Raw genomic sequence first — 25,956 nt, 5'->3', positions numbered from 1 at the left:
AGGAACTCCCAGTATCCATCATTTGGCACAATGGTGTGGACAAGGAAGACTTTGGTTGATTCAGTGTAAAAGTCACTTAGGAATTCTCAATTGTGCCAATAAAAATGCTTACTAGATCCTGAGCATTCCTTACCTGCACATTCCAAAGCCATAGTTCAGAGCAGTCATCAGGGCCACAGGCCAAAAGGTAATTATCATCTGGACTCCAAGCCAAGTAGGATACTCCATAAGCATGACCTTCTAAAGTTTTAAGCAGTCTAAGCTGATGAGTGTCCTAGCAGAGAACAAAAAAAAAATCAAAGCCCATTAGTGAATTATGTCAGCATTACTAGCATAGTTGGGAAATTAGGATAATGCACAAGACTGGTCACAGGCAATGGATACTGTAACTTCGATCATCTAGTCAATTGCAGTTTCACCTTCTAATATAAAGGCTCATTCCTCCAATATTCAACAGTTGCAGAAACTAAGCTACACCAACCACATTGCAACACTACTGCGTAAGACTTCAAAAAGTTGCGTGACATAGTTGACAAATATCACGCAAGGCAAAAGACTGTATTAAATAGACCATATTAAATTGCTACTTGAAAAACAAATAAGAGATCTAAATTAATACTCTAGTGCAGTACCAATGTAGTGCAACAGTCTTGAAGGTGCCATATTTCAAATGAGATATCACACTGAATTCCAGTCTTCAAGTGAATGTAAAAGATCCCATTGTGTTTTTCAAAGAACAGGGATAATATCCTGTTTTGGTCAATATCCACCTATTAATCATCTTCATAATTAAGCACAACAGATTATCTCGGGATTATTACACAGCTGTTTATAGAAGCTTGCTGTACTCAAAGGCTATCAGATTTCTTACAACATAACAGCAATGAATGAAAAATCAACTGTCCTAAGATTATGAAAAGGGGTTTATAAGGACTCTTTGTTCCAGATTTAGATGGAAAATCACAAGCCAAATGCTGAAGTCGCATTCAACATGGAGTAATGTTTTAATATTTTCAGAGCCTTGTGGTAAATTACTCTCAATAATGCTGCATGAATGCTGGGAAATTTGAAAAACTACTTTAGCCGCACACCATTACTACTGAGTGACTAAGAGTAAAGGCCAGGTTTTTCCAAAAGCATAAGCAAGACCACTGATTGAATAATATTGCTGGTATGCAGCACCTTAAAGAAAAGGAATGAAGGAAAAGTATAGAAATACTGCTCTTATGTAAATAATATGCTTCATTAATAATTCTATGCAGCTTTAATTGGCTACGAGCATCAAAGAAGTGTGAGGAGGGCAAACAAGGGCAAATCATGCTTGACTAATCTACTGGAGTTTTTTTGAGGATGTAACCAGGAAAATAGACGAGGGAGATTCAGTGGATGTTGTACACCTCGACTTTCAGAAGGCATTTGATAAAGTGCCGCACAGGAGATTGGTGGGTAAAATTAGGGCTCATGGAATTGAGGGGCGGGTATTAACATGGATAGAAAACTGGTTGGCGAATAGGAAACAAAGGGCAGGGGTGAATGGATGTTTCTCAGAATGGCAGGCTGTGACTAGTCGGGTGCCACATGGCTCGGTGCTGGGACTGCAGCTGTTTATGATCTATGTTGATGATTTAGATGAAGGCATTGTGAATAACATTAGCAAGTTTGCTGATGATACAAGGTTGGGTGGCAGTGCGACATGTGTAGAGGAAGTTAGGAGAATTCAAGGTGATTTGAATAGGTTGGGTAAGTGGGCAGATACTTGGCAGATGAAGTTTAATGTGGATAAGTGTGAGGTTATCCACTTTGGGAGCAGGAACAGGACGGCGGATTATTATCTGAAAGGTGTGGAGTTAGGTAAGGGGGAAATACAAAGGGATCTAGGAGTCCTTGTTCATCAGTCACTGAAAGTGAATGAGCAAGTGCAGCAGGCAGTGATGAAGGCTAATGGAATGTTGGCCTGTATTACAAGGGGAATTGAGTACAAGAGCAAAGAGATTCTTTTGCATTTGAACAGGGCCCTGGTGAGACCACTCCTGGAGTATTGTGTACAGTTTTGGTCTCCAGGGTTAAGGAAGGATATCCTGGCTATAGAGGGTGTGCAGCGTAGGTTTACGAGGTTAATTCCGGGGATGTCGGGACTGTCTTATGCTGAGAGGTTGGAGAGACTGGGATTGTACACGCTGGAATTGAGAAGATTGAGAGGGGATCTGATTGAAACATACAGGATTATTAAGGGATTGGACAAGATAGAGACAGGAAATATGTTCCAGATGTTGGGGAAGTCCAGGACCAGGGGGCATGATTTAAGAATAAGGGCTAGGCCATTTAGGACAGAGGTGAGGAAAAACTTCTTCTCCCACAGGGTTGTGAATTTGTGGAATGCACTGCCTCAGGGGGCAGTGGAGGCCAATTCTCTGGGCACTTTCAAGAAGGAGCTAGATAGGTTTCTTATAGATAGGGGAATCAAGGGATATGGGGACAAGGCAGGAACAGGATATTGATTGTTGAGGATCAGCCATGATCTCAAAATGGCGGTGCAGACTCGAAGGGCCGAATGGTCTACTTCTGCTCCTATTGTCTAAGGCCAGTGAATGCACAATAAACGACAGGATACTCAATCAAATAAAGGACCTTTAATTGTATGTCCAGACATCCTCAATACGTCATATGGCAGGTACATATGATAGCAGATAAGACTATTAAAGAATATGGGATACATCTCTCCACTGGCTGAGGCAAAGAGTACAAGATCTGGGAGATCAAGCCAACACTGCATAAAATACTGACTAAGGTAAAAAGTTAGAGTGCAGTGCACAGTTCTGGTTATCACACTAGAGGAGATTTACAACGATGTTGCCAGGAACAGGGATTTACTTACAAGGCGAGGCTGGCTTGGCAGAGGTTGCTTTCTTTGTTTTAAGAAAAACAAAAAATATAGGGGAGGCTTTAACTGAGGTGTTTAAAATTATGAGGGGCCAAGATAAGACGAACACAAGCAACCTATTTCCCTTTGCAGTCAGGTCAGTGACTTGGAGCCTTTGATTTAAGGAACAGGAAGAAAATGAAAGGAGACTTTAGAATTTTTTTCTATTATTCAAAGTGGTGGGGAATTAACAGCCTCAAAGGACAGTTGAGGCCAAGACTACATGGATGAACATATGTGCCATGACCTACACAACTACAAAGGAAGAAATGGAAAATGGGTTTGGTCTCAATCCCTTTTTAGCCAGCATTGTCTCCTATTACAAATTCCTATTGCTCTGTTCTATAAACAAAAGCAAGTTCTTAAAAATATGGATATATTGAGAGCAATATTAAAGCAATCTACAATAAAAAGTGATCCAAATCAGAGTTACAAAAAACACAACTTGAATAAGAAAGGTATTTCCCTGTGGTCATGTGGTACTTACAGGGTCAACCTGCCATATAATAACTGTGGTGTCCTTGGATCCTGTTGCTAATTTACTGCCATCATTGGAGAACTTGCAGAACCATACTTCATTGCAGTGCTCGGTGAGAATCTGTTGTGTGTAGCAGGGAAACTGCTTCCTTTAAAAAAGAAAATGAAAAACATGACTATTTGTAAATTCATTTTAAGAGCTGTACAGGCCACCATAAGAATAGCAATTGAAGATCAGGGACCTGTGGAACATAAGATTCTGAGGGACAGGATTCATGCTCACTTGAAAAGGTAGGGACAGATAGGGAGGAGTCAGCATGGTTTTGTGCAAGAGAGACGAAATATGATTGTGTTTTTGGAAGAGGTAAATAAGAAAATTGATGAAGGCAGAGTAATAGACATTGTTTACTTGGACTTCAGTAAGGCTTTTGACAAGGTCGCACATGGTAGGCTGGTCGAGAAAGTTAAGACACAAGGGATCTGAGGCATGTTGGCAAACTGGATACAAAATTGGCTTAGTGATAGGCAGCAGAGGGAAGTGGTGGATGGGTGTTTCCTGACTGGAAATCTGTAACAAGTGGTACACTGCAGGGATCTTATACTGTACATATGATTACTAAGATGACACGAACATTGGTGGAGTTGTAGATAGCAAAGATTGTCTAAGGATACAATGGAACAATGATCAGCTAGAAAGTCGGGTGAAGCAGTGGCAGATGGATGTTAATCCAGACAAGCAAGAGGTAATGCACCTTAGAAAGTCAAATTCTGGTAGGAAACATAGAATAAATGGCAGGGGCCTTAAGACTGTTGGATGTGTGGAGAGACCTTAGTGCAAGTCCATAGCTCCCCAAAAGTGATGACACAGGTGGCATAGGGAATGAAAAAGGCATTTGATATGCTTGCCTTCATAGGCTGATGCACTGAGTATAAGAGTTGGGAAGTCATACTGCAGTTGTACAAAACCTTCGCTAGACTGCACTTAGAATATTATGTACAGTTTTGTTCGCCACAATATAGAAAGGACATGGTAACAATAGAGAGAGTGCAGAAAAGATTCACCAGGATGTTACTTGGAATGGAGAGCTGTAGTTATAAGGAGAGGTTGGATAGGCTGCGATTCTTCTCACTGGAGCACAGGAAGCTGAGGGGTGACCTTATAGAGGTTTAGGAGGGGCATAGATAGAATAAATAGTCAGAGTCTTTTTCCGAAGATGGAGTCTAGAACTAGAAGATACAAGTTTAAGGTGAGAGGGAAGAAATTTAAAGGTGATCTAAGGGGTAATTTTTTCACCCAGAAAGCAGTGAATATCTGGAATGAGCTGTCAGAGGAGATGATGAAGGCAGATACAACTACAATGTTTAAAAGGCATTTGAACAGGTACTTGGATAGGAAAGGCAAGGAAGGAACCAAGCCTAAAGCAGGCAAAAGAGATTAGCATAGACAGGCATGTATAAAGCGGGCCGAAAGTGCACATTTCTGTGCTGTACGTTTCTATGATTATCCATATTTGCTACCATCTTCTTGATTCATTGACTATCATTTAACAATAAATAAAAACTACCTGTTACAATTATCATGGTCAGAGGGTTTTGTGTGGTTCCACATTGGTCTGGGTATTTTAGTTGTGTACATACTTCAGTTTCTCGATCACAGCAATGCCCAAGTAGCGAAAAAAAATGAAATTCTCCAAAGAGAATCAGGAGAAACCAAATAGTGGGCAGAAAGCAAGGTGCACATACAGTGTTATACTCCACCAAGACTGACTTAAATCATAACTTCTCAACCTTCCTTTGACAATTACAAGTTAACAGAGAGAAAGCTCCTTTCATCTTGAAAGGATGTTATAAAAGATAACTTGCTGTCTCAGACTGAAAGTAATGATACATTCAGATGCCTTTTTCAACATATCTAGATTATACCCTTGGATTGACAAGATGAGTTTAGGATAAAGCAATTCCTTTTCCAACATGTGCAGCAGAAAGGAAACACTTCTAGAACATTAATTCTAGAGAAAGTTATAATTTTCCAAGCATTGGGAACAGGGATTATTCTGGGTTTACAGACAAGTGCTTCAGGTGCAATCAACAGTAAGAAATTGTGCAAGCATGACTATAAACAAAATCAAAGTTTCTTTTCCTCCACAGGTATACTACAAGGTAAATGGAAGCGTGATAATGAGCTAAACCTTGTTCCCAACAGCCAATTCCCATTGTTATCTTTCCCAGTTATGGATTTCCCATTTCCTTATGTGCCAACTGCAACTTGGTTAGTGCTGCCCAGAGCTAAACTGGTGAGACTGTGGATGGTGACAAGGCCTTGTGTGTCATGATGTTGTCTTGTTGGCAAGGAGTGAAGAAAGGAAAACCAGAACATGCCCCGCCAGTTAAAAAAATCTTTCACAGCTGACAAATTCATCCCACAGGCATTCAAAAATATTCAAAAAATATTACAAATCAATTAAGCAATCGAAAATGTTAAAGTAACAATTAATTTTAAAAAATGTATTTTATCTCACAGCATTCTACTCCATTTAAATCAATATGGTCGCTGTAAGTAGATTCCCCACCCTGAATGCTGAAAATCTGTAGCAAGTTTGTACTCTGCAATTGGACTCCAGCGAGACCAGGAAATCAGTGGACAGTCAGAAAAATCACCACCGGGGCTTCACCACCAGCAAGCTTCAGATTTTCATATCTGTATAGGAATCCCAACTTCCTGACAATTATAGGAGTAAGCACCAGCAGTTTGATGCAGAAGTCAGTGCATTTCCTAGCAAGTTCTGACCCATTAGCTGACTTCAAAACCCAGATGAAGTCCACAGAAACAGAAGCACCAATGTAGCTTTATACAAAGTTGACAATGCTTTAAGAAAATTTCTCAGTAACACCTTTGTAGAGACAATCAATTAGAGTCAGAGTTATACAGCACAGAAATAGGGCCCTTCGGCCCAACTGGTCCATGCCGACCAAGATTTCCATCTAAGCTGGTCCCATTTGCCCATGTTTGGCCTGTATCCCTCTAAACGTTTCCTATCCATGTACCTGTCCAAGTACCTTTTAAATGTTGTTAATGTACCTGCCTGAACCACTTCCTCTGGCAGCTTATTCCATATACTGACCACCCTCTGGGTGAAAAAGTTGCCACTCAGGTTCTATTAAATTCCTCTCCTCTCACCTTAAACTTATGACCTCTAGTTCTTGATTCCCTTTCCCTGGAAAAAGACTGTGTACATTCACCTTATCTATGACATTCATGATTTTATACACCTCTATAAGATCACCCCTCATTCTCCTACGCTCCAATAAAAACAGTCCCAACCTGCTCAACCTTTCTCCATAACTCAGTTCCTCAAGTCCCAGCAACATCCTCATACACCTCCTCTGCACTCTTTCCAGCTTAATAACATATTTCCCATATCAGGGTGACCAAATCCCATTTCTATACTCAAGTCCTGACTGATGAAGGCCAACATGCCAAAAACCTTTTTCACCACCCTGCCTACCTGTGACACCACTTTCAGGGAACCATATACGTGTACTCCTAGATCCCTCTCTTCTACAACACTCCCCAGTGCCCTACCATTGACTGCAAATGTCTTACCCAATTAGGTTCCTACTGAAAAATTTTAAAAAACTGCAGAAGGCAGAAATTTGAAATAAAAACAGAAAACATTGGAAACATTCAGCAGGTCAGACAGCATCTGTGGAAAGAGAGACAACTAATATTTCAGTTCCAGGATCCTTCATCAGAACTGGGAAAAAGAGAAAACAAGTTAGTTTTCAGTAGCAGAGAAGGTGGGAGAGGCATGGGTAAAGCAAAGGGAATATTCTGATCGAGCGAGACCAAATGACTTAAAGTGGCATTTAGAAGCCCATTATGTGTTAGGTGTTGCTAATAGCAAGGCTGATATACTTGTCCAGCAGACTAGACTATACTAATAGAAAAGGGAAAAAGTGAGCTAAAATTAATGATAGGCAGAAGTGGCTAATTTTGACACAAACAGAAATAAAGTGTGATTATCATAAAGTTGGAGCAAGTTGTGTTTCTATTTCTGCTTCATGTTTGCTTCCCAGTTCTAGACTTTCCTAAATGTTGAAGGTTTTGCTGCCAGAAAACATGAATGAGGATATTCAGTTGGAATGTTTTTTGCTGGTGTGGTGAATTCACTTTTCAACGTCTATTGAACCTACTCTATTTAAAGCATTTTAAAGTAATTATATAAATATGGTAGAAGATAACATGGCTGAAAGCTCATCCATAGGTTACTTACAAAATTCCACCAGTCAACACCCTTTAGCCGAGTAAAACATCTTAGGGCATTCCATGGATGAATAAATACATGGAGGTATTAGGAAAGGTCACCAAAGGCTTGGCCAAAGATAGAGGAGAGTCTTAAAAAGGAGATATGGGAGTATAGGGACAACTTTAGGGAGGAAACTTGAGAGCTTAAGGCCGAGTGATTTCAGGGCAGAGTCAGCAACAATGAAATAAAAAAGATTTGAAGCCACAAGACCAGACCTGAAGGTACATAGAAGTCTAAAGGGAATGGAGCTAGGACTTTCGAGATAGTGGGAGAGGCCATGGAAGGCTATAAACTCAAGGGTATAAATTTTGAAGATATTGCCAGACGAGGACAACAAGATGAAGGATAAATAGGTCACCAATGTAAACAGGGTATTTTCAGTATAATGGAATTTTAAAGAACATGGAGATCTGGGTACCAATGCTCATGGAAAGATGAGAAGGCTGCAAGGAATGTGCAGAGGAGATTTACTAAGATTACTTCAGGAACGAAGGAGTCTAGTTACGTGAAAAGGAGACAGAGGATTGCTCTCTGCAACAGAAATGGCTAAGAGTGGATCTGATAAGTTATTTATAAATATGAAGTTATAGATAGCAGGTAGAGAGAAGTTGTTCCCACTGGTGGAAGACACAGAATCAGGGGAATTATACAGTGAGTGCTGAGAAGTAGTGGAGTCAGATTCAACTGGAAACAGAAAATAAGAGGAGTGCAGGCCATCCCGGGTAACACACTTAAGTTAATATTGTCCATAGATCAAAAAATACACAAGAATTACTCGATATGGTAAGCATGCCTTCACAGTATAGTAGTGAATGGCATCAAAAACACGCAAAACTGAAAAGAAAGAAAATTTACTAGAAGTGGAAAGAGAAATCAAGAAGAAGGTGTGTCAGCACCTCTACTTTCTGAGAAGCTTAAGGAGATTAGGCATGTCAACAAACTTCTACAGATGCACTGTTCAGAGTTTCCTGACTGGTTGCACCATGGCCTGGTACGGCAATTCCAACGCACAGGAATGCAAGAGGCTACAGAGAGTAGTGGACGCAGCCCGGTCCATCACAGGCGCAGTCTTCCCCCACCACTGACAGAATCTACAGGAGCCGCTGCCTCAAGAAGGCAGCATTTATCACCAAGGATCCCCAACATCTGGATCATGCCTTCTTCTCACAGCTACCATCAGGAAGGAGATACAGAAGCCTGAAGGCCAACACCACCAGGTTTAGGAACAGCTACTTTCCTACAACCATCAGGTTTTTGAACCAACCTTCAGAACCCTAACCCTACCTCAGCAATGGAACACTACGGACCACCTCTTGAGTACCGTGGACTTGTTTCTGATTGTGTTTTTTTTTGCATTGTCTTGTTTTGCAGTCTTTTTTTCCTCTTGCTTTGTCATCTTGTATAACTAATAATTTATATTCTGGGTGTTATCTGTACCTACATGCCTTTGATGCTGCCACATGCTTCATTACAGCTGTACCTCACTGTACTTGTGCACATGTCAGTAAACTCGACTTGACTTGGGTTGAGTGAGGAAACTAGTTCTGCCATTCACTGGAATGAACATAAGTTTGTATGTCAGACTTCTGAATTTAATAATATTATGCAAACTGTTTTGTAGTAGAGGGGTCTGTAAGTCAGGCATTCATAACCCAGGGATGGTCTGTAGCTCTATTCATCCCTTCAAGCCTTCTCCGCCATTCAATATGATCGTGGCTGATTATCCAAATTCAGCACCCTGTTCTAGCTTTCTTCTCACACCCCATAATCCCTCATGTTTCCTTCCCAACCATGCAATCAGGGAAGGAAACATGTAGAGGATGCTGGTGCTCCCATGTGCCAAATTCACTTGTCCATCTCAGTGGCAGAGATCAAAGGATTGAGAGGTGCTATCAGAGCAGCCTAGGTAGATTGCAATGCATTTTGTGGACGGCTTACAATGTCTCCACTGTGTGCCAGTGTTAGAAGGAATGAATATTTAGAGTGGTAAATGGGGTACCAATGAAGCTGGCTTTGATGTGGATGGTTTCAAGCTCCTTAAATGTTGTTGGAACAGCACAGCCAGATAAGTGGAAAGTATTGCATTACATTCCTGATTTGTGCCTTGTAGATGTTGGAAAGGCTTTGGGTGTTAGGAAGGGAGTCATTTGTTTAAGGATACCCAGCCTCCAACCTGCTTTCATAACCAGTGCTCATGTGGCTGGTCCAGTTGAGTTTCTGGTCAATGGTAACCTCCAGGATGTTGATCATGGAGTCTCTGCAATGGTAATGTCATGAAGTGGCAAGGTAGGTGATCAAACTCATTCTTGTTGGAGATAATCACTGACTCATACTTTTATGGCACCAAAGTTATTTGTCACTTATCAACCTTTGCCTGAATGCTGCCACCTTGCTGAATGCAGGTGTAGACTGCTTCATTTGCTGGGAAGTTCCAAGTTCTGAGCACTATACAATCATCAGTAAACATCCCCACTTCTGACCTGATGATGGAAGGAAGGTCATTGATGAGGCAGCTGTAGAAGTCTGGACTTTGGACACTGCCGAGTCTCGGGGCTGAGATGATCGACCTCCAACAACTTCAATTATCTTTGTTCACGTAAAGTACAACTCCAAAATTAGAGCGTTTTCCTATTGACGCCCAATGGCCTGTTCTGCCAGGGCTCCACGATACCACACTTAAAGATACACTTGGTCAAATGCTGCCTTGACGTCAAGGCCAGTCCCCTCACCTCACCTTGGAGTTCAGTTCATCCGTCCACATTTAAACCAAGGTTGTGATGAGGTCTAAAGCCAAGTAATCCTGCTGAAATCCAAACCCAGGCATCAGTGCATAGATTACTGGCAAGTGATGAATGATAAGTCTGATTGGGTGCTAATTAGCTAGATCTGTCTTGCTTTTTATGAACAAGACATTCCTATGCAATTTTCCACACAATCAGGTAGATGGCATTATCGTAAATCTACTTCAAAAGCTTGATAAGAGGCACAGTTAGTTCTGGAGCACAGAGCAGTGCAGCTGGGATGTTGCCTGGTTCCATAGCTTTTGCTGCATCCACTGCTTTCAGACACTTCTTGATATAAAAAGAGTGAATCAAAGTGGTTCAAGACATCTGTAATGGTGGAGACCTGTGAAGAATGCTGAAATAGATCAACTACTTAGCACTGAAAATCAAAGCAAAAACTACAGATGCTGGAAATCTGTAAAAGCACACAGAAATACTGGAAACACTCAGCATGCCAGGCAGCATATGTGGAAAGAGAAACTGTTAACATTTCAGGTCCAGTGGGAGAGGGAGAAGGTGGGAGAGCCTTATTATTAGCAACTACTATTGTAAGGCTGTAGGACAAGCCTAGCATGCCAAACTATAAAAATAGTAAAAGAAAAACAAAGGAAAAACACATTACACATACAAAAACAGCACACTCTGATCTTAACTGTTTCTTAACTATCATATTAAATCATTCCGTCTAGTCCTATCAGAGATATTCTCTTGGTTCTACCCATGCCTCTCTTCCCTTCTCCGCTACTGACAACTAACTTATTTTCTCTCTTCCCCAATCCTGGAGGAGGATCCTAGACCTGAAATGTTAACTATTTCTCTTTCCACAGATGCTGCCTAACATGCTGAATGCTTCCAGTGTTTTCTGGCTAAACATGGCTGCAAATTGCTCCAGCCTCAAAATTTGGCAAATATACTTGGGGATATTCTTGGAGCCTTCTCCACCCATGTTTAATTGTCCCACACAATTCACAACTAGATGTACGACTACAGAGCTTTCATATGATCCATTAGTTTGGGATTGCTTAGTTCTGTCTGTTGCACATTGTTTCACTGCTTAGTACCAGTATCGTCCCATGTTGCAGCTTCACCAGGCTTGCGTCTCATTTTCAGGCAGATCTAGTATTGCTCCCAGCAAGTCTTGCATTCCTCATTGAACCAGGGTATCTCCTGGCTTTATTGTAATGGTAGAGTTAGGGATATGTTAGGCCCGGAAGTTAGACTGTACATTTCTGCTGCTTCTGATGGTCCATAGCAGCTCAAGGATGCTGAGTTCTGAGCTGTTAGATGTGTGAGAGTGTATTTCATTTAGCATTGACTCAGTAATACCACAAATGATGTTGAATCCCTGTAGCAAATTTCTACTTAACCTTCTGTTTTAGGGAAGAAGAATCCCTTTTATAATTTCTCCACTTAATTGGTACAATTATGATAAATCCCTTCCATTTAAGGGCCTCAAAGGCCCTTCATGTTGTAGCATCTAGGACTGGACAGTCCTCCAGCTGGGGCCTAATCAGTGCCTCATAATATCTATTGCCCTTATCATAAAGGAGGGATTCCATATGTTTTGCTTCAGAAAGTCTTCTCAACATGCCTCACTATTTTAGAAACATCATAAATTTTGGAAGTTTATGCCACAAGAGGTAGCTCATTCCATCCTACAGTATCAAATATTTCATTACATTCATCCCCACACCAAGACTCTGCTCCCTTTCAACTGCACCATTTAGTGTACATAAGTGCAACTCCTTTTAAAAGGGACTTCCCATTTCAAAACTATTTAAATCCAGAACAGACATTTTACATAATCTCATTTTGTTTACACCACACTTATATTATTAAAGATAGTGAAGGACAGATATGTCTTTTAGTGGTATGTGGTAAAGATGGTGTACTAATTATGATTTTTCATTAGCCAACCAAAGCCATGTCCAAAATCTGCTGCAGTAAATGATGCTGGTAATCTCATGATGAGCATGAGTTCCCTTTGGTAATAAAAAAGCACAGGGAAAAAGTGGTCCAAATAAAGTTAACAAGAATGGTTAAAAATTATACTAAATATGCCACATTCTTACAATGATGCAATAAATCGCAAGCCAAAGGACAGTAAGGATTTCAGAATACTTAAAAGATTAAGAAACAAGGGGGAAAAAGTCAAGGTAAACTAGTAGGCAAAATAAATAGTCAATGAAGAGAACAGATTAGTAGTGGTCCCTTACAGGTAGAAACAGGATTAAATTATAATGGGATTACTAAATAAACACCATTTATCCTCACAGTAAAAGTAAATTCCAGAATTAGGGAGAACTTTCTCCAGCAATAAGGAATTTAGAAGTAAATTAAAACAGAACAAATCCTGAACAAGTCCCTTGGACCTGACAGTTTAGAGGTATTGAATGAATTGATTTTGATTTTTCATAATTCCAAGAAAAAAAATGGAAGATAACATTTTTTTCTATTCAAGGAAAAGGGAGGGAGAAAACAAGGATCTATGGTCAATTAGCCTGACATTAGGAGAAATGCTAAATCTATAATTTGAGATGAAGTACAAAAGCACTTGGAAAATCAAGGCAGAAAGAACCAAGTCAACACAATTTTATAAGAGGGAAACTATATATTAAAAAACTGTTAATGCCTTTTGAGGTTGTAACTAGCTGGGTAGTACAATAAAAGATTCATTAGATTAGCAACACAAGTGGACAGGGTGATAAAGAAGGTGTACCACATGCTTGCCTTCATCGATCGTGGCACCAAGTATAAAAGTTGGAAAGTCATGGTAGAACTGTATGAAACTTTGGTTGGGTCACATTTGGAGTATTGTGTGCCACACTATAGGAAGGACATGGATGGAGGCTTTGGAGTGCAGAAGTTCATCAGGATGTTGCTTGGATTGGACTTAATTTGCTATGACGAGAGGATTGGATAAAGTTAGATTGTTTTCTCTGAAGCTTGAGAAGCTGAGGGATGACCTGACAGAGGTATAGAAAAATGAAAGGCATAGGGAGGGTAGATAGTCACTTTTTCAAAGAGTGGAAATGTCAAATACTAGAGGGCATTGCTTTAAGATGAAAGAGGGAAAATTTAAAGGAGATCTGCGATACATGCTTTTTTAAACAAAGAGTGGTAGGTGCCTGGAACATGCCTCCGGGGAGGTGGTAGAAGCAGCTATGACAGCAATGTCTCAGAGGCATCAAGACAGATACGTGAACAGGCAGGGAATAGAGGAATATGGAACATATGGAATTAGATTAGATTGGCATCATGGACAGTCCAAACAAGGTGGGATGAAGGGTCTGTTCTTTTAATTTCTAAGACATGATTGAGTTCTGACAAGAGATTAAGTAAATTATCCATACTTCTTGGAATTCTTGAAACACAAAATTCGTAAGGAGCTTATTTGCTACATGTTGGGATGATATACCCCGAGTGGTGAGTCTAGAATTAGGGATTGGATATTGACTGATGAGAAATTATTTCATTAAGCTGTGACTTCAGAATTTTCTAAACAGAGGCATTGGATACTCAGATTCAAGACAGATCAGTGATTTATTTTTGCACACAAAGGGAATCACAGGAGATGTGGACAGTACTAGATAATCATGGCTATATTAGTGAATTAAAATAGCAGGCTCAAAGAGACAAACTGCTACTGCTATTTCTGATTGTAAAAGGCTAAAAACTGAAAATTAACTAAATTGTTCAAAAAAAAGGAAAACTAAATGTTCTTTGAGAGAAAATACCACGCATATCTGTTCAGGTCTACACAACTTCCTGTTCTCTGTGATTCACTCTTAACATCTTATTGATGCATTGTTTAAGAAAATCTGAAAACAAAATAGAAATTGCTAGAGTTACTCAGCATGTGAGGTGGTTATCTGTGGAGACAAATAGAGTTAACAAGTCAATAACCACCAAGGACAGCCTGGTGATCGCACATGGCTTAAAATATGAAGTCCAGAGCCTCATACAGGTGATTCAGGAATCAATGCAAATAACCTATTTAACTCCTTTCTATCAACCTGCCTACTGCAGTCAGATCTGACTAAAATTATATTTGTAATGTCTATTCATAGAACTTTACAGAATAGTTTTATCTCCAGTGTGGGTGTGGGCACTGGTGGGACAAACTAACATGTATAGCAACCCAGCACAGGGTGTGCATTAGGCATCATGAACCAGCAGTAGCTGAATTGCACACCTCCATCAACAAGAAGGCAGTAGGTCATGAATCAACAGGAAATGTAAAAGCTTACACCAAAGAAACACCAAAATATGAGGCCAAGCAATTGGAATGAGTATCAGTGGGAGGAATTTTTTTGCGATAGTGATCCTAATTCAGTAAGATTTAGCAATGTAAAAGGACAAAAATAAAACAGGAGTAAAGGTTCCAACCTGGAGTAAGGGCAATTTTAATAGACTGAATAATTTAGCAAAAGTGGAATGGAAATAGGTATTCAAAGATAAATCTGACTCAAGACAATGAAAGGCTTTAAGACAGAGACTAAAGGAGCTTGCAATAAAACAGATACCCACAAAAAGGGGTGGGAGTGCGAAATCCACAGCCTCTGATGACATGGTACAAAGGGGGTGATGTCAGGCACCTAGAACTTAACATAGCAGAAAGACTATAAGTATAGGACTGAAAGTAAAAATGAATTATGGAAAAGAGAGGATAGGTAAAAATAGTGGCAAATAAGTTCAAAGAAAATCTAAACATGTTCTATAGGTACATAAGGAGTAAGCAGATACTAACATAGGATCTATAAAGGGATAAAAAAGTAACCTGTGGAGGTGAAAAATGAAGGTAAAATTGTTCATGAGTATTTTGATGAGTATCTTTACAAAAGTGGGAATAATGCCCAAGCTGTAGTTAAGGCAAATGAGTGAGAAATCTTGGATGGGATAAACATAGTAAAAGAGGAAGTATTTAGGCTTTTACCATCTTTGAAAGTGAATATACCCCCATGGGCAAAACATAAAAGGACAGAGGAAATTATGATGGATCGGACTGCTCCGGCTATAGGAGGGGAGCCAGCAGATTAGAGGACTACTAACATAGTACTATTGTTTAAAGAGGGAGGAAAAGATCAACCAAATGATTTATCAGCCATTTAGCTTAATTTTGGTGGTGGGCAAATTATTAGAATCTATTCTTAGAGAGTGTATAAATATTAATTTAGAAACCCAAAGATTAAAATTGATTTAAGGGACGGTTGAGTCTGGCTAACTTAATTGAAATTTTTGAGAAGGTAACAAGAAGGATTAAATATAGTGTGCTGAACTTTAGCTAGACCTTTGATAAGATCCCACATGACAAGCTCTTCAAAAAAGTAAAAAAATTAATGGGATCAAGGGAAAAAGGCAAACTCGAACCAAAACTGGCTCACTAGCAGGGAGAAAAGTGCAATGGTTGATGGATTCTATTGTAAGCAGAAAACTGTTACGAGTGGAGTCCCACAGGACTCAGTACCCAATATATATTAACTATTTAAACTAAATTGTAGGGACATGACAAAGTTTCTATATCTCAGAAGGATACAACATAGTGAAAGTACAATAGAAGTAGCTATAAACTACACATCAAAGGATATGGTAATTGGGGGTGGTGTGAGGAAAGCAGAGTAATGGGCGCATGGTAATACAAGAAGGATGCACCGTAAATATCCAATCTTCAACTGTAAGCTAGTAAATGAATACAAGAAACAAAAATGTTTGTTACTGCCTTCAGCTGCAATGCCAAAATGATCCAACCGAACTCCTTGCAAAGCTACCTACACCACATACTAATTAATGTATGATTTTGCTCATTTTGTACAACATTAAGCTACTGAAAATGGGAGACAAAACTGAGCATTCTACAACAATTAAGATAAAGTTATAGAGCAATACAGCATGGATACAGGTCCTATGGCCCAACTAGTCCATGCCGACCAGATGCCCACCCAACTAGTTGCAATTTCCTGTGTTCAGCCCATAACCGTCCAAGCCCTGCCCCTGCATGTACCTATCCCAGTGCTTCTTAAATGATACTATTGTACCTGCCTCAACCACTTCCTCTGGCAGCTCATTCCATATACTCACCACCCTCTGCGTGATAAAGTTACCCCTCAGGTCCCTTTTAAATCTATCCCCTCTCACCCTAAATCTATGTCCACTAGTTTTGGACTCCCCTACTCTGGGGAAAAGACTGTTACCATCCACCTTATCTCCTGACTCTAAACCAAAGTCAGAAACGTGAAATCATCACTTGGATGTGCGTACATAACCATAGCAAAAAAAAACTGGACCCTATCCAAAATGGAACAGTTTGATTGACTGGCACCACTGGAATCAACATCCACTACCTCAGTCATATTACTCTAGTACATACAATCTATAGGATACGTAACTATGCGTAAAATTTGATCCAACAGCACTTTTCCCTACGATCTCTACCACTAGGAAGGACAAAATCAAGCAACCTTAGGAATGCCATTAACTCCTTGTGGCATTCCGAAGAATGCCTGATTCCTCAGACAAACCGATCTTTCGTAAACATCAGGCTAACATTCTGGAATATCATTGTGAATACAAGTTCACAGACTGCAGCATTTCAAGATGGTAGCTACAACTTTCACATGCAGCTAGTGTCTGGCAATAAATGCAAAACTGTAGCATTCCTGCAAATGCCTCCACACCACTTGTTTCATGATCAAAATAATTTGGGGTCCCGAACTGTCTAGCAGTGGCTTCTAATAACGTGTATAGAAGGCCATCAGTTGAGGACATGACATTAGCAGGAATGGCAGTTGAATAATGGGCATGATCAAAATTTCACAGGCAATGGATAAAATCAGCCACAAAAGTGCTGTAGGCTGTGTGGACATTCCAACTGAACTTCACATCTATACACACATACACAATTCAAAATGGAAAGAGGGTAACAATCTGCATCTGCAAAATTTTGACGTTCCTGAATTGTCTAGTAATTCAATTTTAATTAGCTTAGAAGAATAAAGTAAGAGTAGAACACAAATACAGACTTAATGATGCAAATACTGGTAGTGCGACTGGAGCTATCATTTTTCTTCATTAATTAGATGGTTACATCTCTTCAGTAAAACAAATCTGGCCACCTCAATTCACGCACATTAAGAAACACTGACAACAGGCCAATTTGGAATGACTGACAAAAGTTCACTGACCTGAAATGTTAACTCCACTTTTTGTCCACAGACATTGCCTGACCTGTTGAGTATCTCCCACATTTCCTGCTTTTACTATTAAAATAGCTGCAAGACTTCAACATAATTATCAATACATCTCAAAAGAAACTTTACTGCGTTATCACAGACTCCAACAGTTTAATACACATAATGTTCAGTACTATTTCCAACTCCTCAGATAATGAAGCAGTCCATATCGAAATGTAGCAAGACCTGGACAATATTCAGGACTGGGCTGACAGGTGACAAGTTAATAGTCACTCCATACAAGTGCCAGGCAATGATGATATTCAACAAGAGAAAATCCAGCTATCATTCCCAACATCCAATGGCATTACCATCACCAAATCCCCCACTATCAATATCCTGAAAGTTACCGATGACCAGAAACTGAACCGGAGTAGCTATGTACACAATGTGACTACAAGAGCAGGTCAGAGTCTAGGAATCCCGTGGCAAGCAACTCACCTTTTCACTCCACCATTTACAAGGCTCAGGTTAGGAGTGTGATGGATTATTTTCTACTTGCCTGGATGAATACAGCTCAAGAACACCCAAGAAGCTTGACACCATACAGGACATAGTAGCCTGTTTGATAGGGACCTCATCCACAACCATTCACTCACTCCACCACCGACGCACTGTAGCAGCATTTTGTAACATCCACAGGAGGCACTGCAGCAACTCACTTAGACAGCACCTTCCAAACTCATGACCTCTACCAGCTAGAAGGACAAGGGCAGCAAAAGCATGGGAACACCACCAGCTGGAAGCTGCCCTCCAAGCCACATGCCACCTGGAGATACACCATCTTCACTGCTGCTGGGCCAAGATCTGGGAACAGCATGGTGGTTATAACCACACCTCAAGGACTGCAACTGTCCAAGAAGGCTGCTCACCACCACTTTCTCAAAGGCAACTCGGGATGGGCAATTAAATCCTGGCTCAGCCTGCAAAGCCCACATCCCTTGAATAAATAATTTTAAAAAATGGATGTGAACACTCAGGTTAAGGACTGACTTTAACTGCATCGTGATGGGACCAGATAAAGCTGGAATTTCCTTTTGCAACAGATTTATGGAATAGAACATTGGAACTGACACTTAGCTTCTCCTGGCTGTGAAGCTACGCCCAGCAAAGTTGCCTCCTAGTATGACCACCTCTCTAGCTCAGGACATTGATGCTCTGAAAACAGAATGCAGGACAGTGTTCCACTGGAGTACTGAAAAAACTGCTGCTCTCCTTCAAATGAGGTAATTAACTACAATTGTACTGTACAACTTTTTGAATCCATTGTATTTGCATACTTCTTAGTTTAACCCAGAAAGTCAACAACCCAAAACGTTGACACTCTCTCTCTCCACAGATGTTGCCTGAACTGCTGAGTATTGCCAGCATTTTATGTTTTTGATTCTAGCATAAAAAATTGAACTTAGTAAAAAGCTAGAGATGCAGAAAAGATTCACAAGGATGTTGCCTGGATTGGAGGGCTTGAGTCATAGAGAGACTGAATAGGTTGGACCTGATTCCTCTACAGCAAAAATAGGCTGAGAGGTGATATGACAAAAGTACATAAAATTATGAGAGGCACAGATAAAGTAGATAGCCAGAATCTGCTTTTCATGCTAGGGTATTTAAAAATAGAGGGCATAGATTTAAGGTGAGAGGGATGAGATTTAAAGGGGATCTGAAGGATAATTTCTTCACAGAAAGACTAGTTCGTATCTGGAATGAGCTGGCAGAGGTGGTGGTGGCGGCGGCGGCAGCAGAAAGACTAACAACATTTAAGAGGCATCTGGACAGATATCTGAATGAGCAAGGCATAGAGGGATATGGTATTAATGCAAGTAAATAGGATTAGTATAAATAGGCATGATTGATAGTATGGACACAGTCAGCCGAAGAGCCTGTTTCTATACTGTACAACTCTGATATTCAAGAAACTTCACCTTGGCCTTGTTGTAGTTGATAATCCTCGTTAAGCTGCAACTACTATGAGAAACAACATCAGGTGGCGACACAAAATAGCTTCTGTTCTTTTCTACACAAGCATTTAGTTATCAGAGCAGTGTACTGCATTCAAATTATTTGGAGAAATACAATAAGGTTGTACTTAAAACCAACATTCAAAGGTTAACTCCTTACCTACTACAAACATGGTCTATAAGCAGAGACATTGAGTCTAGATTGCCATCTAGCTTAGTATTATGATATAGGCACCGGTCCCGCTGCAGTTCCACTGCTTGGCGCAGTAAAGTCTGTAAGCGTCGTGGAGGTAGCATTACTGTTGGGGGCAGGTACACTGGGAAAACAAAAGACAAGAATAAAAATTGATTTAACTTTTTTTTTTGATGAGTAAAGGAAACACATGAAAAAATGGATACAGGTCCTCCCTAGGTTACAACTGGGTTCCATTCCTGTGAACTGTTCATAACCCAGTTTTCAAGTTGGAAATGTGGCCGCAATCCCAATTCCCACATGGCAGAAAATGTTTGCAACCCCGCAGCAGCCGGCAAGTCTATCCCATTGATCTCCCAAATGCTTGTTCACGTGTACGGACTGTACACAAGTCAGGCTTTGAGAGCTGGGGAGGACTTGTAAAGACAAATCTGAGGCACACAACTTCATAGGTGAATGAAGGATGGATCAACGTCCCCAACCTAAATGCAATGATTTTTCAGTTCCCTACTTGATCTGATAGGGGATCATCATAACTCTGCTCGGTGCTTTTGTAACAGGGAAGCTCAGCTATGAGCATACACATAAGGAATAGCAGGAACAGGTCATTTGGCCTTTCGAGCGCACTTGTCATTCATCAAGATCCTGGCTGATCTTTTACCTCAATGCCATTTTCTTGCATTATTCATATATTTCTTGATTCTCTTAATGTCCCAAAATATCCCTTGATATCCCAAAATCTGTTTGAATTCTCAACTGAGCCTCCACAGACCTCTGGCATAAAGAATTCCAAAGATTCACCAACATCTAAGTAAAATAAATTTCTGAGTCAGTGATTGCTGATTCCATACTCCCCAGCCAGAGAAAGAATGCTCCCTGCATCTAGCCTGCTGAGACCTGAATAATTTTTTAAAAAATTCTGATGAGATTCCCACTCCTGAGAACACAGGCCTCGTTTACTCAATCATTCCCTAAAAAAAATACCATCAATAACCGATCAAGTGAACCTTTGTGGAATTCTCTCAATGACAAGTATATACTTTTTTTTTGTGTAAGCAGATCAAAATTGTATATACTACTCCAGGTGCTATGTCACCAAGGCTGTACACAATTCCAGTAAGACATCTTCATTCTTGTATACAAATCCAATCACAATAAAAGCGAAATACCACTTACCTTCCAAATTGGTTACTGATAAGATTGGTGGCTTTTAGTATTTTGTGTACAAGGATGATTAACTTTTCTTTGAATATCATCATTACCCAATCTCTCATCATTTAAAGAATGCTATGTTTTTCTGTTTTGTGGGCCAAAGTAGTTAACATATTTTTCTATGTATATTCTCATTTTTCTTATGATATAGGAGGCCATTCAGCCCATTGATTCTACACCAGTTCAGTAATCCATAAGAGTCATAAAGCATGGAACCAGTCCCTTTGGCCCAACTGGTCCATGCTGACCACGATGTCCTATCCAAGCGCATCCCATTTGTCAGTGTTTGGCTCATAACCTTCTAAACCTTTCCTATACATGTACATGTCTAACTGTCCTTTAACGTTGTTACTGTACCTGCTTCAACCACTTCTTCTGCAGCTCACTCCACATACATACCACGCTTTGTGTAGAAAAGTTGCCCCTCAAGTTCCTATTAAATCTTTCCCCTCCCACCATAAACCTATGCCCTCTAGTTCTTGTCTACCTGTGACTCCACTTTTAGGGAACCATGTACTTGAACTCGAAAGTACCTCTGTTCTACAACACTCCCCAGGGCCCTATCGTTCACTGTGAAAGTCCTACCTTGATCTGACTTTCCAAAATGCAATACCTTGCGCTTGTCTGAAGTAAACTCCATTTACCATTCCTTGGCCACTTACTCAGTTGATCAATAAACTTACTAGAGACATAGAGCAATACAACACAGATACAGGCCCTTCAGCTCAACAAGTCTATGCTGACCACGGTGCCTGCCTAGCTAGTCCCAATTTCCTGCGTTCAACCCATATCCCTCTAAGCCCCATTCCCTCCATGTACCTATACCATGAAGTGCTTTGAGAAGTTGGTCATGGCACGCATCAACTCTAGCCTACCAGACCCATTGCAATTCGCCTATCGCCGAAACAGGTCTACAGCGGATGCCACCTCCCTGGCCCTACACTCAGCTCTGGAGCATCTGGACAGTAAAGACACCTACGTTAGACTACTGTTTATTGACTACAGTTTTGCCTTCAACACAATAATCCCAAATAAACTTGTCACCAAACTCCGAGACCTAGGACTCAACACCTCCCTCTGTAACTGGATCCTTGACTTTCTAACAAACAGACCGCAATCAGTGAGGATAGGCAGCAATACCTCCGGCATGATTATTCTCAACAATGGTGCCCCACAAGGCTGTGTCCTCAGCCCTCTACTCTCCTCCCTATACACTCATGACTGTGGCCAGATTCTGCTCTAACTCCATCTACAAGAATTATGGTCACTAGAGCCAAAATGCCTCCTGACTGCCATTTCAGTTACCTGCCCTACCTTGTTCCCTAAGAGGAAGACCAGTATTGCATCCTCCTGAGTAGGGTCTTCTATATATTGATTCAGGAAACTTTCCAGGACGCATTTCATAAATTCCACCCTGTCCAGGCCCTTAACACTCTGGGTAGTCCAGTCAATGCCAGGGAAGTTAAAATCTCCCACTAATACAACCCTATTATTCTCAGTGCTCCCCAGGGACTGACCGAGTGCATTCTAGGACTTTGTGGGAGGCTAGAGGAGAGATAGTGGAGGCTCTTGGGGAGATTTTTGATTCATTGTTAGCTACTGGTGAATTTCCCAAAGACTGGAAGGTAGCTAATGTTGTTCTGTTGTTTAAGAAAGGTAACAAGGACAAGTCAGGGAACCTCAGGCCGGTCAGCCTGATGTCAGTAGTGGGGAAGTTACCAGAGGGAATTCTGAGGGACAGGATCTGCCAGCATTTGGATAGACATACAGTCTGATTAGGAGTCAGCATGGCTTTGTGCATGGAAAATCATCTAGACTTTTTTTTGAAGAGGAAACCAAAAAGGTAGATGAGGGTAGGGCAGTGGATGTTGTCTGTTTGGACTTCAACAGGGCCTTCGACAAGGTCCCTCATGGTAGGCTGGTCTGGAAGGTTCGGTCCCATGCAATCCAAGGAGAGCTAGTTATGTGGATTCAAAATTGGCTCAAGGTAGGAAGCACAGGGTGGTGGTTGAAGGTTGTTTCTCAGAATGGAGGCCAGTGACTAGTGGTCTGTCACAGGGGTTGGTGTTGGGACCTTTGTTATTTGTTATTTATATAAATGATTTGAATATAAATGCACAAGGCTTGATCGATAAGTTTGTGGATGACATGAAATTAGGGGGTGTTACTGATAGTGAAGAAGGTTATCTTAGATTACAGGGGGATCTTGATCAGTTAGGGAAGTGGGCTGAGGAATGGTAAATGGATTTCAATACAGATAAGTGTGAGGCAATGCATTTTGGAAAGTCAAACCAGCGTAGGACTTGTACTATGAATGGTGGGGACCAGGGAGTGTAATGGAACAGAGGAACCTAGGAGTACAAGTGCATAGTTTATTGAAAGTGGAGTCACTGGTAGACAGGGTGGTGTAAAAGGCATTTAGCATACTGGCCCTCATCAGTCAGGGCATTGAGTATAGTTGAGAAATTATGTTACAGTTGTATAAGTTGTTGGTGAGGCCGCACTTGGGAGTACTGTGTACAGTTTTGGTCACCGTTATAGGAAAGATGTGGTTAAACAGGAAAGAGTGCAGGAAAGATTTACGAGGATGTTGCCAGGACTAGAGGGCCTGAGTTACAGGGAGAGGCTGGCCGGCCAAGCTAGGTCTTTATTCCTTGGAATGTAGGAGAATGAGGGGTGATCTTATAGAGGTTTATAAAATCATGAAGGGCATAGATAAGGTGGATGGGTAGCAGTCCTTTCCCCAGGGTACAGGAGTCCAAAACTAGGGGACATAGATTTAGGGTGAGATGGGAATGATTTAAAAGGGACTTGAGGGACAGCTTTTTCATGCAGAGGGTGGTGAGTATATGGAACGAGCTGCCAGAGGAAGTGGTTGAGGCAGGTCCAATAGCGTCATTTAAGCACTTAGACAGGTACATGCAGGGGCGGGGCTTAGAGGGATATGTGCCGAACGCAGGAAATTGAGACTAGATAGGTGGGCACCATGGTCGGAATGCACTGGTTGGGCCGAAGGGCCTGCATCCATGCTGTATGACTCCAGAGCACTATAACAGTGATAAGCATTGAACCCAGGTCACCAGAACTGTGAGCCAGCATTCCTACCAAGAATCGGTAAGCTACATAGCTACATGCCATACCTATCTTGTGAGATAACCATAGTAGAAATTTATAAATAACTGATTCAGGGTTTCAACCCAAAACGTTGACAATTCCTCCTCCCACCGCATCCCCACCCACCACACGTTGTTCCAGATTCTAGCACCTGCAGTCCCTTGTGTTTCTGCTCTTTCATCTTTTCTGTTTGCTCATCTCCCACAATTAGAGCTCTACAAACATGCCCTGCAACAACTCTCCCAATATGAAAATGCCAGATGACCTTTAGTTGTTTGCATGACAGCACTTAACTGAAGGTGATCCAGTCTGTTTGTGTACATGGCTGCATCCCACCATTTCACAAAACAACTCATTAGAACACCATAAGATATTTATTAGTCACATGTACATCGAAACATACAGCGAAATGCGTCTTTTTGCGTTATTGAGAATGTACTGGGGGCAGCCCACAAGTGTCACCACTCTTCCAGCGCCAACATAGCATGCCCACACCTGTACGTCTTTGGAATGTGGGAGGAAGCCGGAGGACCCAGAGGAAACCCACTCAGACACAGGGAGAATGTACAAACTCCTTGCATCATATCACTAGTGACAAATGCAAGCAAATAACTCTCAATATCATAATCATTATTACTTTATAACTACCGCTAAGGCTCAAAGGCTCTTATAAACTTTTTGATTAGTCTGCCTGGCATCATTTACTTTTTTGTTGAAAAACAGAACGGACTTACTTTGAAGCTTGTCAAGTAATTTTGATCGTGAAACTGTTCCTTTTCCTTCCCACTCTGCCTTTGCCCTCAGGTCATCTGTATGACTGCACATGAGATACCTGTAAGATTAGAAATGACCTTTAAGCAAGCATACAGAAAATTATAATTGGCAGAATAAAAGGACTCCACAGAAATTTGAACTAAAATTCAATTCTGCTACTGGAGTAAGATTCTCCAAGTACCAGCAGCACTCTGATACAAGTATCGAGAATCTATTTGATTTAAAAGCAGGTATCATCTTTGGCTTTCATCTTGTCCCTAGTAGACACCAATATCATCTACGGGAATGGATTTTTACAAAATCAGGCTATGTACTTACCTACAGGCCCTATTGGGAGCCCCAATCCATTCCACCCTCAGCATTATTTTGAATATTTGGATTATGGAAATAAAGCAATTAAACACTGGCTCAGTACGGACCCCACTTTTACTGAAAAGGCTGGATGGAAGGGAGACAGCAATTTGGTTAAGGACTTGCTCATATGTCAAAGTCAGAAGCACTGACAGACGTCAGAGCACACCTCATTTAAAGAGTAATAGCAGAAAACTATATGTCATTCTATTGAGCAGCAAGAAGGAAACCTCTATGAATGGGCTGGAATACATATTCCCAGTTCTGACAAAGGGTCATTGCTGAAATGTTACCTCTATTTCTCTTCCCACTGATGCTGCCCGACCTGCTGGGTATTTCCAGCATCTTGTGTTTATTTCAGATTTTCTGCATCTGGAGATTTTTGATTTTTTACCACTATCGTAGTGAACAGAACCATAAGAAAATACTTTACGAAGCTTCAAGTTTATCAAGGCTCACATCCCAACAGTTTCTCATGCAAGAACTATTTTTAGACTTATCATGATGCATCTTAAGGACATTTAATTTTCCTTTTTTTGCTCCTCTACCAGAACCTCAAAATCACTCAGCTTAATCCTAGAAAATTAACGCGAGAAGGAGGTCAATGTGTCTGTGACAGTTGAAACATACACAGCCTG

At 40.8% G+C, this 25,956-nt stretch overlaps 1 protein-coding gene across 3 annotated transcripts in view; it reads right to left on the bottom strand.

The window, feature by feature from the left end:
- Positions 1 to 25,956, bottom strand: part of LOC127575236 (WD repeat-containing protein 26) — an 85,371-nt gene that overhangs the window by 36,749 nt on the left and 22,666 nt on the right. For all 3 annotated transcript variants that reach the window (XM_052024951.1, XM_052024949.1, XM_052024950.1), the window contains exons 5-8: positions 24,928 to 25,025; positions 19,835 to 19,991; positions 3,408 to 3,546; positions 134 to 274 (exon numbers count right to left, since the gene is read on the bottom strand). In XM_052024951.1, coding sequence (XP_051880911.1) covers positions 134 to 274; positions 3,408 to 3,546; positions 19,835 to 19,991; positions 24,928 to 25,025 — 535 coding nt within the window. The remainder of the gene's footprint in view (positions 1 to 133; positions 275 to 3,407; positions 3,547 to 19,834; positions 19,992 to 24,927; positions 25,026 to 25,956) is intronic.

The sequence above is a fragment of the Pristis pectinata genome, chromosome 10, assembly GCF_009764475.1.
Source record: "Pristis pectinata isolate sPriPec2 chromosome 10, sPriPec2.1.pri, whole genome shotgun sequence".
Taxonomy (NCBI): Eukaryota; Metazoa; Chordata; class Chondrichthyes; order Rhinopristiformes; family Pristidae; genus Pristis; species Pristis pectinata.
The sequence above is the reverse complement of the archived record's forward strand: the minus strand, read 5'-3'. Positions and strand labels throughout refer to the sequence as shown.